We start from the raw sequence: 16,533 nt of genomic DNA on the forward strand, positions 1-16,533 counted from the left end.
TGTACACATTTTGTAATGATTTTTAAAGCTGTAATTGTCTCAATCCTCATGTGGCCACAATTATTTAGTTTTATTAAAAAATCAATAAGGTAGTTCACCTTGCTTTCTTAAAATTACAGTTTATAGGTATAAATTTTTTCTCGGATAGATTAGCATTCTTTACAGCTTAATTATTGTATTCTGGAGCCTTAATAGTGGACAAATATCCCTCCTTTCTTAGTAATTTAATTTTAAAAAGCACTTGGAGCTAGGGTTAGGGTTCCTATGGGTAGGGCTCTCTGCCCTAGAGTTAGGGTTCCTATGGGTAGGGCTCTCTGCCCTTGAGGGGGGGTTCGTAAGTGTAGGGCACTTACGGCTAGGGTTAGGGTTCCTATGGCTCCCTGCACTAGGGTTAGGGTTCCTATGGGTAGGGGTCCCCACCCTACTGTTAGGGTTCCTATGGGCAGTGCACTTGAAGCTAAGGTTAGGGTTCCTGTGGGTTGGGCTTCCCGCCCTAGGGTTAGGGTTCGTATGTGTAGGGCACTTAGAGCTAGGATTAAGGTTCCTATGGGTAGGGTACCATGCGGATAGTACAGGAAAGATTTTTTTACTTAATTTGGTCACACTGATTTACATGTTCTTATAAAAACCACTGACTACCCAAAGCTCACTTCTAAAATCCTGCTCTATTTGCAGCCCGATAAAATACTTGGGCAACTGCATGTTTATGTTGAGCAGATGTGACATCTAGTGGCTGTTTTTAGCAATGTATCTCTTTTGTGTGTTCTCAGTGGAGATTCCAAGCTATCACCTCTAGTTGTTTATCTGAAACATCATGAAGGGCTCAACCCATGCGAATTTCAACATATCTTGCCTGCATTTATAAAATGAGAGCTTTTTTGATGTTTTATGAACTAGGCCATGAAATCCTTTTGAATCAATTAGGGCTCACTTGCATAGATAGTTTAAAATCTGACTTTTTTAGAATAGATAGGAAGTTGCCTTTTATTCTCTTTATAATACACACTGATAATACTGGATAGGATACTATGTCTCCAATCCTTGTACTGTCCTTTTACTGTCCTGGACAAAAAACAAAGTGCTGTGAAAATGGCACAAAAGGGCACTAAAGTTATATTAGAGATGCTTCTGAACTTGTTATTCATACTCTGTCAATGGCAGAGCCGGGAGCATTATAGCAAGAGAGTCATCACATCAGTACAGGGAGAGTTCAGACAATGGTTTACTGCAGATTGGGGACTGGAAAGTGAGAATAAAATAAACACTGTGAATATGTTATAAATGTTTGACAAACCAGAATTAAGTGATCAGGAAAAGCTTGGTGAAAAGTCTGTCTTCACCGGCTGGCACTGGATAACTCAAGCATTGCAAATGTTGATGTTCTTTGGCCTCAGTACAGGTGACAGATGTCTTTCACCAAAGGTAGGCTGAAATAAATAGTAGGGTGGAAGAATGAGAAATTTAAAGAGGACTTAGTCTATCTTCATTCTTTTGGGCAGACATTTAGGTATTTGTCAGAGTCAACTGACTTAGGGCCAAAGCATTAGCACCTTGCAGGATTGAGCCCTTACTGTCTTCTGTCCTGGCAGGGTTTGTGCTCAGAAGCAAGTTGTTTTTCTTAATTTGTTTCCAGGGTTCAAGTGTCCTAGAAGGGTGGTCACAATGTTGCTCTTTAGAGCTCTATCCTTCAAGTTTCTGAGCGCTTTGGCATCAATCATACAAAACACTTAAATCAGTGTGGCTATTCATGTGCTTAAGTGCTTCATAGAATTGGGGTCAGAATGTAAGTACTTTGCTATAACGAGCCTATACTGCAGTTCAAGATATGTGGCCAGGATATGTAATATCCAAGAACAGTCATGGCACTTACTAGAGCTGGGCAAATATTGCAAAGACTTTCTACAAATAATCTCGCTAAACTTTGTATGGGTTTGTTTCAGCAATGATAGCTCCCCACAGGGAGAACAAAAGTTTACAGAGACTCGGTTTTAAATTAGCATGCAGAAATATTTCTGCCAGAAGTGTTGGCTCAGTCATCTAGTCAGGAAACAGAAAGCAGACCTTGTGATTTCTCTGACCAGTCACAACTAATCAACACAGCAAATATCAGTTATTCACAGAAATTAGTTTACAGGTTAAACACCAGAGATAAAAATACTTACCCAAAAAATAGCCCTCAATAATTATAGGTTTCAGAGTAACAGCCGTGTTAGTCTGTATTCGCAAAAAGAAAAAGAGTACTTGTGGCACCTTAGAGACTAACCAATTTATTTGAGCATAAGCTTTCGTGAGCTACAGCTCACTTCATCGGATGCATACTTATGCTCAAATAAATTGGTTAGTCTCTAAGGTGCCACAAGTACTCCTTTTCTCAATAATTATGACTCCTGAATACATCTGGGGAAATTCAGGTTTGTTTGTGGGTATGCTATGAGCAGAGAAGAGTACACACGGAATGGACCAAGTGCTGTGCTTGTTCTGTGGAGGGCAAGGCTGTTCAGCTGGTCTAAGCGTCATGCTAGGGATGCCAATAAGAGCTAAACAAATCATCAGCAACAGTGAATGTTGCCTCTTTTCTCATCAACATTTGCTGGTACGTTATTTGTGTTAGTGAGGGCAGCTGTGTCTCAATTTGCTTCCTGGGTAGGTGCCCTACATGTTTCAAAGTGGCTTACTGAGTTACAATGAGGCTGCAGTGCAGTACACTGAGAGCTACATCTGCCTTGACAATTTTGTGTCCTCACAGCCAGTGTTATTTCAGTCATAGAATCATAGAATCATAGAATATCAGAGTTGGAAGGGACCTCAGGAGGTCATCTAGTCCAACCCCCTGCTCAAAGCAGGACCAGTCCCCAGTGTTTGCCCCAGATCCCTAAACGGCCCCCTCAAGGATTGAACTCACAACCCTGGGTTTAGCAGGCCAATGCTCAAACCACTGAGCTATCCCTCCCCCCCTCTCCCTCTCCCGTAAGCAGCCTCTTCGGCCACATGTTTTCCAAAGCTTGGAATTTTATTTTGTATTATACAGAGAATAAGAACAAGCAATAGAAATAGGAATCTGTTTCAATGGTTCTTTCATTTTCTTGCACCTACTTGGTTAGTAATCATGTGTTTTGTCCGTTACTTACCCTCTCATTTCTATTTCATTGCAGACTGTGATGCTCCTCTTGCACAGCCAACGCCGCTACATTTTTGAATATGACCAATCAGATTATCTGCTCGCAGTCACCATGCCAAGTATGGTGCGCCACAGTTTGCACACTATGGTTTCAGTTGGGTACTATCGTAATATCTACACCCCACCAGACAGCACTGCTGCTTTCATACAAGATTTCACCAGAGATGGACGACTTCTGCAAATTCTATATCCTGGAACAGGTCGCAGGGTCCTTTATAAATATACCAAACAGTCCCGACTATCAGAGATTCTTTATGATACTACTCAAGTCACGTTTACATATGAAGAATCTTCCGGGGTTATTAAAACAATACACTTAATGCATGATGGGTTCATCTGCACCATCAGATACAGGCAAACAGGTTGGTTAAAACTATCAATATTTTTAAAGGGTGATACTGTCACCTCTGGTAACACTTTGGCCCCTGCAAACACTGTCTTATCTGGTAGACAGCTTGAAATCAAGCCTACCATTGAAATCAGTTTTTATGTTGAAGTACAAAAATGTGTCTGTTTGTCTGTCCCACAGACATCTATCCCATTTGAAATATGAAACATTCTTATTATCGTTTGCTATGAAATGGCTCTCATAATATTTGGTTATTTATTATTCCAATATGAGGACATTTGCTAAATAATAAATCAAATTGCTTTACTGTTTGCATTTTCAAGTTTCTCTGTTATAACAAATTCAAAGGAATTATTTATATCAGGAATGTGTTAGCCGTGTTAAAAATAAATTCAAGTTAATATTAGCCTATGTATATGGAAGTATATGGAAATCATAATTATATGTAAACTATCATTAGTTTAAAAGAACAGTAATAAGTTTTTAAGGAGTGTCTGTGCACTAAATAAATCCATGAGAGAACAATTTAACATTTTTCTCACTTAAAGATGTAGTCAAATAGCAATAAGACTCAGGGATACATTCAGATTAACATCTTTTCTTTCTTTGTTATGTATGTTAGATATACTATGGGCCTAATTCGTTTTTTCTTGTTTTTCTCTTATTTGCTATATGTAGGCCCTCTTATTGGTCGTCAGATCTTCAGATTTAGTGAAGAAGGCCTTGTAAATGCCAGATTTGACTACAGTTACAACAATTTCCGGGTCACCAGTATGCAGGCCATGATAAATGAGACTCCTCTTCCTATAGATCTGTACCGATATGTTGATGTATCTGGAAGGACTGAACAATTTGGAAAATTCAGTGTAATCAATTATGACTTAAACCAAGTTATAACTACCACAGTGATGAAACACACCAAGATTTTTAGTGCCAATGGTCAGGTGATTGAAGTGCAATATGAAATTCTTAAGTCCATAGCCTACTGGATGACCATTCAGTATGATAATATGGGCCGAATGGTGATATGTGATATACGAGTAGGAGTAGATGCCAACATAACAAGGTATTTTTATGAGTATGATGCTGATGGTCAACTTCAAACTGTGTCTGTGAATGACAAAACCCAGTGGCGTTATAGTTATGACCTTAATGGAAACATCAACTTGCTTAGTCATGGCAACAGTGCCCGTCTCACTCCTCTGAGATATGATCTTAGAGATCGCATCACTAGACTAGGAGAAATTCAGTACAAAATGGATGAAGATGGTTTTCTTAGACAAAGAGGCAACGAAATATTTGAATATAACTCCAATGGTCTCCTGAACAAAGCTTACAACAAAGTGTCTGGTTGGACTGTGCAATACTGTTATGATGGGCTTGGACGACGAGTTGCAAGTAAATCGAGTCTAGGACAACACTTACAGTTCTTTTATGCTGATCTCTCCAATCCAATAAGAATTACTCATTTATACAATCATACTAGCTCAGAAATAACATCCCTATATTATGATCTTCAAGGCCATCTCATTGCTATGGAGTTAAGCAGTGGAGAAGAATATTATGTTGCTTGTGACAACACCGGCACACCCCTAGCTATCTTTAGCAGCCGGGGCCAAGTAATAAAAGAAATTCTCTATACACCATATGGAGATATCTACCAGGACACTTATCCAGATTTTCAGGTTATCATTGGTTTTCATGGAGGACTCTATGATTCTCATACTAAATTAGTGCATTTGGGTCAAAGAGATTATGATGTCATTGCTGGACGTTGGACAACGCCAAATCATCATGTGTGGAAACATCTAAACACCATTCCCAAGCCATTTAACCTCTACTCATTTGAAAATAACTATCCAGTTGGCAGAATCCAAGATGATGCTAAGTATACGACAGGTAAAAAAAATTCCTATTAAAAATACTTCTGGGTCAAATCCTTATATGGATCCAAGTCCATGGAATTTGCACACCTCAGAGAAGAGGCGTAGACTTTCAACTTGCATTCATTTTATTTGAATGTATTTAACCTCCTACTACCCACATAGCTTTGTCTATTTTCTGTGACCTTTCAGCCCGTCAATAAAGCAAGCAAATAGCTGCATCTGCTGTCTTTGCTAAGTACTAGAATTTGAAAAAGAGTTGAGGCAGCATTATCTGAATTCCTTTCCATGATATGTAGAAGGAAGTACAATACAGAATTCAGAATAGCTATGCTCTGTGATAAAATAAGTTATTTTCTTCTGGTAACCAATTTTGAAAATTTAAGATTATGTCAAATCAGTATTGCAATTTAGTTATTTATGTTTTGAGGTTTGGTTAGGCCTTGGTAAAGGATGTCTAGTCACACTGGTAGCTGCAATATTAGTTCTAATTTCAGTTCTATCAGAATGGAGAACTGTGGGCACCTTTGCTTCTCCTCACCTTATCTTCTGGATCGCTTTTTCTAGAAATGGAAAGTACAAAATACATTCAGCTTCCCAAGAATTAAGAGTATTGTTGCTAAGAATGCTTTGATTTTGTTTTGTAGACATTGGAAGTTGGCTAGAGCTGTTCGGTTTCCAGCTACACAATGTGCTTCCTGGATTTCCAAAACCAGAGATAGAAACTGTGGAGACAACATACGAACTTTTACAGCTTCAAACAAAAACCCAAGAGTGGGATCCTGGAAAGGTTAGCAAAAGTCTGCCTACAAAAGCAGACAGTCTGCTTGCTAGTTAACTGGACTATTTCTAAACCTAAATTAAAGAATACAATTAGAAAATACATAGAAAAATGTTCAATCAGATCTTAATAAAAAGCCTAGTCCACTGTGATCCGAGGGATGATTTTCAGGAGAAGAACAATTCAATTAATTGAGGACATTTTTGTCCATTACTTCTACATTATTTTTATTTTATTACCATAGCATTTAAGATCCCTACTTTCCATAATTTCAATACCTCTTTGTGCTATGTGCTATGTTCAAAAACAGAACAAAGATGTTCCCTACACCAAATAGTTTACAATCTAAATAGAAGACAAAAGAGTACGGGTGGGCGCAGACACACTGACGTGGAGTACAAAGGAACAATGGGACAGTATGGGTCAAGCATGCTAGGCAGTGGCCTCAGTACACCAATGGCCTAACGATTGGGAAGTTTTTTTTCAGATCTCATGGCAGAGGAGAGTTTTTGAAAGGGGGACAATGCATTAGTTTTGCGGGTGTTTACAGGGTGCTCCTCCCAAGCAGAGGGGTAAAAAGCAAGAAGGTGCCTGTTTGAAAATATAACAAGCTACAAGCTATAGGTGTCATGTAATAAATTTATACTTACTGAAATATTAGTGCAAATGAAATCAACAGATCTTCAGCTTTTATTGGAATGATGCCACAATGAGGAGTGCAAAAACATCAAAATATTAAATCTTTAAAAGTCTTTTCCTCCCTAAAAATGTTCTGTGGTAGACCAGATTTTTTTTTTAACATAGTAGGGTGATGGTGGTATTTTTGTTTTATTTTTTTAGTTCTAAGTCTCAAACTTGCCTCGGGCCTTGACTACACTCAGAACTAGCCACATTTCAGCAATTGATGGCTAGTAGTCAATGTAATTGCACCAATACAGATCTCAGCTATTCTCCGGGCAGATACTCACATTCAAGATTTGATCCTTATTGAATATCTATTAACAAAACATTGCAGTTTTACAAAATAAGGTAGAACAGGAGGGATTGATTCTCTACTGCCTCTCACCTTGTGCAGTCATGTAAAGTCATGCTACCTGATTGAAGTAACAGCATTTTAAACTCACTTGGCCCAGGTGTGAATAACTATGGAATGTACAAAGAGGTGAGGACTCAGGCCCACTAATTTTAGGGCCCTTCACATGCAAAGCTCCCACTGAAGTTACTCAGATTTTATGGTGATGGAGAAATAGTATAGGGATGGCCACAAGAAAAGAACATGGATGGATGGATGAATGTCAGTGGGAGTTTGCCTGAGTAAGGACTCCGGGATTGGGCACTAAATCTATCTATAGCTCTTAGGTACCTATATGGCCTCCATTCCTGTAGTATTTTGGTGCCTCATGATCTTAAATGTATCCTTAAGGGATGGGATTATTCTAGCCCAGATGTTCCATGCTTTCTTTTGCTGAACTCTGCTTCAGAAATTCATGTCTCATGCACACACCCCTCTCAGAGGAGGGGGACCTGGTACCTGCTGAGGGAACCCTTCCATTGAGGATAAGGGAGCTGTGGGGACCTGGCTTCCACTCCCAGCCCTGATGCTCAAGGGTAGGGTCAGGAGGGTCAGAAGGCTGCACCCTGTGGGTATTGCCCCTCCCCCCCCGCCTGACACAGCCCCCTCCTTACCACAGCCCCATCTGCACAGCCCCATCTGCTTCCCTTGCACAGGCTTTGTCCTGCCATGGAAGCACATGCGACTCTGGCACAGTCAGGTGGGGGCTGGGTGGGTCTTCGGTTGCCCTTTTGTAGAGTCCGTGCCAGCCACCCCAGCAGAGGAGGGTAACTGCCAACTGGTGGCTACTGCAGCTCTGGCAGTGAGACAGGCAGAGAGTCAGGTCCCAGCATCTAAGACTGCCCTGATAGTTCCATCCCCAATTGGAGTTCATGCCCCACCATGTGAAAACCTCTCTTCTATACTATTATTCCCATTTTACAGATAGAGAATTGAGTCACAGTGACTTGTCCAAGGTCACCCAGGGTGTTTATGGTAAAGCAGGGAACTGCACTCAGGTCTCCCCCGTCCCAAGATGGCATATTCACCACTAGAATAGCAATTTCTGGGAGAATATAAGGAATCTTCACCAAGGTTTCTTTCTGTGTAGGAAGATGCAAATATGTGATTCTTCTTTTGATGCTTGGAAACTAAAGGGACCAAGAGACCGTAAGCAGTACAAACAGGCCACTGTAAAGTTTATTACTATAATTTTTTGTTGTTGCTACACTGCCACAGATGTGCATGATACTTTACAGACAAATTTAAAGGATTGGTACCTAGTCTGAGGCACTACAGATATCAGTAGAAACTTGATATCATATGGTACTATAATGAACTGTATAAAAATCTTTTACTTCAAACTCTGTTAATGTTTATGTTTCCAGACTATCCTTGGCATTCAGTGTGAGCTGCAAAAACAACTTAGGAACTTTATATCCTTGGACCAACTTCCTATGACCCCCAGGTACAGCAACGGGAGGTGTCTTGAAGGAGGAAAACAACCCAGGTTTGCGGCCATTCCTTCTGTTTTTGGAAAAGGTATCAAATTTGCCATTAAAGATGGGATAGTGACTGCTGATATTATAGGAGTAGCAAATGAGGATAGCCGGCGCATTGCCGCTATCCTCAACAATGCTCACTATCTTGAGAACCTGCATTTTACCATAGAAGGGCGAGATACACACTACTTCATCAAGCTGGGGTCTTTGGAAGAAGACTTGGCTCTAATAGGCAACACAGGAGGCCGGCGCATTTTGGAAAATGGCGTCAATGTCACTGTGTCTCAGATGACTTCTGTGATAAATGGGAGGACTAGACGCTTTGCTGATATACAGCTCCAACATGGTGCTTTGTGCTTTAATGTTCGATATGGGACAACCATTGAAGAAGAAAAGAACCATGTCTTAGAAATAGCCAGGCAGAGGGCAGTAGCTCAGGCCTGGACTAAGGAACAAAGACGGCTGCAAGAAGGGGAAGAAGGCATTAGGGCATGGACAGAGGGAGAAAAACAGCAGCTCTTAAGCACTGGGAGGGTACAAGGCTACGATGGATATTTTGTTTTATCTGTGGAGCAGTATCTAGAACTTTCTGACAGTGCCAACAATATTCACTTTATGAGACAGAGTGAAATAGGCAGGAGGTAACAAAGAAAACCTCCGCCTTTGCGTCACCAAAGACTGCCTGTTTTTAAACATAAAATGGTTTATTGTATTGGTTTTTCTAGAGCAGAACTCTGTATATATAAATATAGAGGAAAACACATATCCAACTGCCTTTAAATGTGACAGAAGATGGTATTTTAATATTGTTTGTTTAACTCTGAGAGATGACAGTGAAGATTTTTAGTTCTTGTGTGGCAGTATTCAAAATTTCAGAAGCAGAGTTCAAATGGTTCAACAACACAACGTAGAAAGGCACCGCTCTCGTTTAAAATCACAGATACATGCAGAATATTTAAGAATTCATGTGCTCTGCTTTCTTCTTGAAGATACATCTCTTCTTAGTTCATTAATTTAATAACTCACAGATGATTAAAAAGGTTATAGAGCTTGATTCTGCTACCCTTACTCACCTGGGTAGTCCTTACTCCCATGAGTTCTTCCACTGACTTTAATGGATGGCTCACAAGAGCAAGGACTGTATTTAGAACCTTGTATCAGCACATTTCATTTTTCACAACTATGATCTAAAGAAGTTCCAGACCTGAAAAACAGGGGTAGCACAGAATGGCTGTCCCATATTACATTTATCTTCACTCATCAGTAGCCTCCTCCCATTCTCTCAGAGATCAATGTCATGCTGTGTCGAGTTTTGCATGTGGCAGTGTTCTATAATTCTCTCCCTGAGGGCTTCAGTCAGACCTGGGTTACACTGGATTCTGCTGGAATAACCCCAAGCACAGAAGCCTGATGGCTGAATGTCCTCCTGACCGAGTGTTGCACAAGGTGCCACAGCTAGCCATCACCACCCTAAACATGGACAGAAATGTGCACATGGGTCTGATCCAAAGCCCCTGAAGTCAATAAGAGTCTTTCCATTGACTTCAGTGAGCTTTAGATCAGGCCCTGATTCAGTGCATCCCAAGCAATCTCTGCCAGTAGTACTTCTGTGGACCCCCAGAAAAACTTAAAGCCACTCTACTGGAAGGATTCACAAATGCGCTCTGTGCCAGTGAGGGTGAAAAAAGCCCTGTCTCACTATAGAAAATAGTATCCTGTGTGTTTATTGGACAGGGATTCTTCAGTTCATGATTCATTTGTAAATTGGAGTCGTATCAGTTTTTTGTCATCACCTTAGCCTCTTCTCACATTAATAATTATGCTGTATGACTCAATTTTGATGTGTGAAAAAGACTGGTGGGTCAGAATTCGGTGAACCAAAGTGTGGACAGTAAGTGTAGGTCATTTTGGGAATGATTCTACACGCTTTGGCTCAATCTGCAGAGCACATAGCAAAGTGTTGTAGGGTGGGAATTTAATTTTGCAGGATATCAGCAGCTGTCAATATAGTGATTTCACAGCAAAGTGTATGATCCTTCTTTTAACCTGTCATTTTAAAAGGACCTAATTGTCTTGTGGGGGATTGTGTGCAAATTTTCTTTGTTAATTTCAGATGGGATTAGAATTTTCTTTTAGAACCTAAGTATCTTTAATGGCGACATTATTGCACATTTTTACCAAAATAGACATAGTAAATATAGTCTAATCATCTCTGCTCGTATTTAGTTTTGCCAAAAGCAGGGTTTGTTTGTTTTTTTCCTTTCCTGTTTTCTTTTTTCTTTTGTTTTTGGGCAAGTGGAACAAACTGTACTGAACTTAGAGATGAGCCTGAATTGGAACATCAGGTCTGATCCCCCTTCAAACTTTGGGGAAGTTTGGATCCAGCGCTCAACTTCACAACTTGGGCCTCCCTTTATGGATTCAATCCTGCTTCCATTGAAGTCAGTGACCGGTTTCACCGCCGCATGATCAGGCCCAGTGATGAACTGATCCCGAAGAATGCCATCCACACACGACCCCAAACTCTGGGGAAATTTGGATTGAAATCCAGTTCCAAATATTATGATTGGGCTCATCACTCACTAACGTACAGTACTGGGAGCTGACCAAGTCTGGTATTGATAGCTCTGATCTCTGTAATTTCCCATAAAAACATGGAGAATTTGAATACCTCCACACCAGTCTAAAAATGGACCTTCAGATCCTTGAGCCTCTGATGTTCTTTTAATCAATGAAAAAATAATTTATGAACTGTATATAGAGAGTGCATTCATAAATGTGATGATGTATTTTATCACTGATCCAAGATGTCAATATTAGAGTCTATTTTACTTATATTTTAACCAATTATACTTTTTTGCAATTCACTAATGATGTATCATTTTCAAACTGCTTTAAATATCCATTATAAACAAACATTTGAAGCGCTTAATAGTAAATTACCTTTAACTGTGCATTTCTAGTATGTAATACATATTTAGTTAGCTTGTGCCTTTAGTTTCTTAAAGTTATATTTGTATTATATGCAGGAAATGCACTTCGTATTACCTACACCTGTGGTTTTTAATACTGCCTTGATTATTATTATTCTCATTATTATGCCAAAAGGTCATAGAGTGAAATGTATTATAAGTTTGTCTCTGAAAGCAGATTTGGCATTTTTCAGTTCATGCACAGAAAATTTAAGATACATTTTTGGACAGTGTTTCTTATGAAAATATGGATGTATAAAGAATCAAATGACATTACATGGCCCTGTATTCTGATGGCATAAGAACATGTCTTCATCATGTTTGGTTATAAAATTGAGAAAAATAAAAATTCAGTGTCATTTTTAGATGAATACAATAGCATTTCTAAAGAGAATTACATGTCTTTATTAATACAAGAGCACTGGAGGCCAAAGTTATACTTACACACACAGGCACCATTCAGTGAGGGAATAGATCTAAGCCATCTTGTTCAAGAACAATGTCAGATCGAGGTAGGGAATATTTCAGTCTCCATGTTTGTTTATTTTTTAGTGACTAAGCCAATTTTCTTAGTTGTTCTTTAATTTTGCACTATAGCCTAGAGACCCAAATGACAAAAACACAAAACAAAAAAAATCACATGCAACATTTTTGTGGTCATTCAGATCCAATAAACTGATGATTGCATTCTGCATTTGGAACCTGGTTCTAGAAGTAAAAAACCCACACACACACTAATGCACGCTATCTTGTATCAAAACACCTAACATGAGAAGCTACATGTTATATTTTTATCACAGCAAAACAAGAGTGTGTAAAAATAATGTTTCCTTTGTTTTCATGTTGATTTAGAAAACTAGAACATTTCAAAGGTATATAGATATATATATGGATATATATATATAGGTAGAACATAGCCAAATATATACAGACTGGACAATGTGCAACTCAGTGTACACATTCTAGCTGTTTAGTTAGAGATCTTTAATGTCCTCTCAGTTGTATGCTAGTTAGTAGCTGTCTTTTTTTTTTTTAAATCATGTTTTCATGCACTTTCAGAAGTTTTATTTTTTCTAGATCTGCAATTATTCCCGTTCACCAAGCCCTCTTTATATCACTGTCCTGGGGAGGGGAAGGCAACCCATATAAGTGTTCTAAAGAGGTATTTTTACAAGGATAACTCTACCAGAGATTAATGTTATTGGAAGCCAACGTACAGTAGCCTAAGATTAGAATGTTATAAAGAGAGGCATCTAGAGAAAGGTTGGAGTATGTAAGGAGGAAAAAAATCTGCAGCTTCCTTTCAACATGCTTGTCTGCTCTGCGGAATTCATATCAGCATAATTGATCAGTCTAACATTTCAACATTCAGATCAGACTGCCACAATGTTTTTTTTCCATCAAATAGAGACAAATAAAATGCTGACTGTTACTTAAGCCTGTCCTTTATACAAAGCATTGTCAGGTCAAAAGCTTACTGTGTGTAAGAGGAATTACTTCTCAACAGAAACTGATAGTTATTCAAGTTCGACTTACTGTGGATTTGTCTTGGCATTTGTCATCTTACATTATTTGTCCAAGAAAATGTGTTTGCCAGTTACAATATTTCCTTAGACTTAGTGGTGGACTTTAACTTCTTAATAAATGTTAGTATGTCAGATTGTGTCCTTGATGATATTTTACTTGTATGAACCATGGTAAAACACTGAAATCTTAATATTCTTCTGGCAAAAGTGTCAATAGAAGAGAAAGAGAAACATAGCACACAGTATATGTCAAAAACATATTTCTCTTTAGCGTTCTCATTAAAAGTAAAGATGTTTACAGTGTATGCCAAGAGCTTCAGTTTCTACCGAACGGTTAGAGGTTCTAATCTTACAGAAATTGTGTTATAATGGCCTGAGCCTTGTTGCTAGGAAACACTAGATTCCAATTTTTTATTCCTGCTCTAACTCCTGTGGCTGAATAGTGACTGGATACTGTACAGGTTTATTTGTTCTATGGCTGCAGTTAATGGTCTGTTGCATTTTGCTCTGGTTTTCAGACCAGAAGCATGCATTTTCTACAACAGCATCATAACAACATGTTGTAAATAGTAAAAGTGAATATATTATGTGTTGATATTTGAAAGAGAGGAAAGAAGTACTTTGACTATTTCATTTTTAAAAAATAAAATTGCAAACTAATCGTCGGTGTGACATTTTCTTTGCTTACACCAAGTACTCTCAAGCCATTCTAATTATTTCATGCACGAAAACTTTTTTTTAACTTTTCAGTAAAGAGCCATTTAATAGAAAAGGGGGAGGGGTTCAAAAGTATTTGTGGATGAAAGTAAGTGGTAAATTTTGGTATTGAAATGTAATTGTATTTCTGACCCACAGAGGTGCACTGACAATTAAAACCTGGTTGTGAAACCACACCCTACAGTTCTTGGACACATGCACCAGTTCATCAGTGAGAGAGCAAAATGCTTATTAATGGCACTCCAAGAACTGAACCGGCAGGGGGAAGACTGGCCCAGTTTAGGTATTCACTGATCAAAATAGAGCAGCTCTTATTTCCTGGACTCCTCAACCAAGAGCAGTTGAGCATGGTGGGGGGAAAAACTATGTTAGATGTGGTAACAAGTGAGGGGGAAGGGACCGGATGTGTCATCACAGAGATAGGTGGGTAAAGAGAGATTTCCTGAAGCAATGGAGTGATTAAGAAAAGGCGAACGGAGGGAATGGTAAAGTGTCTGCCTCTGGGCAGGTGCAGTGCAGCCTCACACTGAGGACTAATTTCACAAAGAAACAGAGGCAGACAGGGTGATGCTTACCACACCTAACTTTGAGGCACCTAGAAAAGCAATGGGAGCCACAGAGTTCAGTGCCTATGCTCAGAGGCAACAAATGTAGGGGGCCTTGCGGGGAGCATATGCCCCCAATTGCCAGCCAGGCATGCACCAGCACTGGCCAGGGTGGGGGATTTGCAGGGTGGAGCCATCACAGTCCCAAGAGCTCAGCAGAAATGGCTCAGTCCCAGGGCTCTCGATGGAGGGGCTGTCCAGGTGGCCAGCACACTGGGGCCAGGCAGGGCCATTGGATCAGGGCTTTTGCTGGCACCACATGAACCAGCAGCTCCACACCCACCTTCTCTGAAACAGTCGCAAGTGCTGGGCTCTGCACCAGCTTCAGCAGCCATGAAGTCCATCCAGGGGTGGCTCAACCAGGGGGGAACGCCCCCAACAGAAGGAGCTGTTGCCTCAGACACAAAGCCTGGGGAAGGCGCAGCCCCATGCTCCCAGAGCCTGATGGGGCAGCAGAGGGGCAAGCCCATGGCTTTCAGGGGTGGCCCGGGGCAGGGGGTGGGGGGACTGCTGCAGTTCCTGCGGGTTCGGGGTGGAAAAGGGCTGGAAAGCACTTTCCCCATTCCACGGCTAGCTGAGGGGGCAGAGATGCTCCCCGTGCCTGTGCGGGGTTCCAGGCAGCTGGCATATACATGGCACAGCACCTCCTAGGCAGTGCCACGTGCAGGAGGGTTTTGGGCTTTCCCAGGGCACCAGCACAGGCAGAGGCAGGAACATGCTGGCCAGGTTGCAGGTATGTTGAGTGCTCCCGCCAGGGGCTGGAGTGGGAAGCACCCCTGCCGGGGGTTTATGGTGGAGCAGCAGGGCTGGGGAGAGGAAGGTGAAGGGGAAAAGTGGGGAGGGGACAGCTGGGGAGCATGCAAAGGGCTGATGAGGGGGGGAACCTGACTACCCCACGTCACCTCTGCTGCCCCCCCACCTTTAAATTGTTTCCCCCCAAATTAACAGTTACGCAGCGTCTCTGCTTCCCCTCACTATGCGACAGACTCATCAGAATGGGTTTCACAGAAGCCAGCATAGCTGGCGTCTGGCCTAATGGAAGCAGCCAAGCTGACTGGCTGTGCTAAGCCCCATCCTGCTCACCATGTGCCATTCTCAGCTGTAACTCCCCTTTTGGAGTTAGGGGCCAATCCTCTTTTACCAAGAGACCTTGATTGGGGAGGTGGGAGAGATGCCCTCATAATTGTGGTTAGGGGGCCCCACCTGGGAGCCCAGGGCTACTGGGGGAGAAGCGGGGGGATCGTCCATCACTGAGGTATGTGCCCTGGCCCCTGAGCTATAGGCTACCCTGATGTGGGTGCGCCCTCAAGCCCACTTTGTGCTACTTTGGGGGGAGGGCGTGTGCCTGGGTGAATGCTAGAACCACTAGGTTATCGCGTGATGAACATGCACGCTCTCTGGCCTAATTACTTTTAGTCACAGAGGGATCAGTTCAACAAGCGGAGATAGCAAGAACTCCCTCCTCTTCCCACCTCCGCCGCGGCCAAAGGCACCTGCAGGTCAGGGACTGTGGGGGGCGGGGAGAGGGGGCAGCTCCATGAGGTTTGTGTGACATCCAGTGGGAGTGAAGGGAGCCTGGTTCTTGGTTTTACGTGCCTGCAGTTAGGTACCTAAATCCTTTACTGACTGTAGCCCTAGCTGTCAAGACAAACTGCATGGCCTGAAGTAGGTGATGCTCAGATGCCTCCACTGAACCTGCCTAGAGGGAGGGGGCATAACCTGACTAAGGAGCGTGCTGAGGGCACCAAGACAGTTGGTATGCTTAATAGTCACGGGGAGATGCAACAAAAGACGGTGTTGAGCGAGCTGGGCCTGAGGAAGGACCGGTCAGTGAGACAGCAAAGGGATGGTGGGTGTATTGCTAGAAAACAAAGAAAGTAGTGGTGAGGGACAGGTCCAAGGCTCTGGGGTTAGACACGTCACAAAATGCAGAACGCAAGAGCTGCGACAGTAAATACAGTTATTTGAC

The 16,533-nt window shown here is 41.4% G+C and overlaps 1 protein-coding gene across 15 annotated transcripts in view; it reads left to right on the plus strand.

Moving 5' to 3' along the window:
* The window catches only part of TENM1 (teneurin transmembrane protein 1), a 1,415,133-nt gene extending 1,401,230 nt beyond the window's left edge, over positions 1-13,903 (plus strand). For all 15 annotated transcript variants that reach the window (XM_075132522.1, XM_075132521.1, XM_048862940.2 and 12 more), the window contains 4 exons: positions 3,153-3,540; positions 4,206-5,426; positions 6,058-6,200; positions 8,631-13,903. In XM_075132522.1, the coding sequence (XP_074988623.1) occupies positions 3,153-3,540; positions 4,206-5,426; positions 6,058-6,200; positions 8,631-9,389 (2,511 nt within the window). In that variant the 3' untranslated portion in view covers positions 9,390-13,903. The remainder of the gene's footprint in view (positions 1-3,152; positions 3,541-4,205; positions 5,427-6,057; positions 6,201-8,630) is intronic.
* Positions 13,904-16,533: the final 2,630 nt, after the last annotated feature.

This window comes from Caretta caretta, chromosome 9 (assembly GCF_965140235.1).
Source record: "Caretta caretta isolate rCarCar2 chromosome 9, rCarCar1.hap1, whole genome shotgun sequence".
Taxonomy (NCBI): Eukaryota; Metazoa; Chordata; order Testudines; family Cheloniidae; genus Caretta; species Caretta caretta.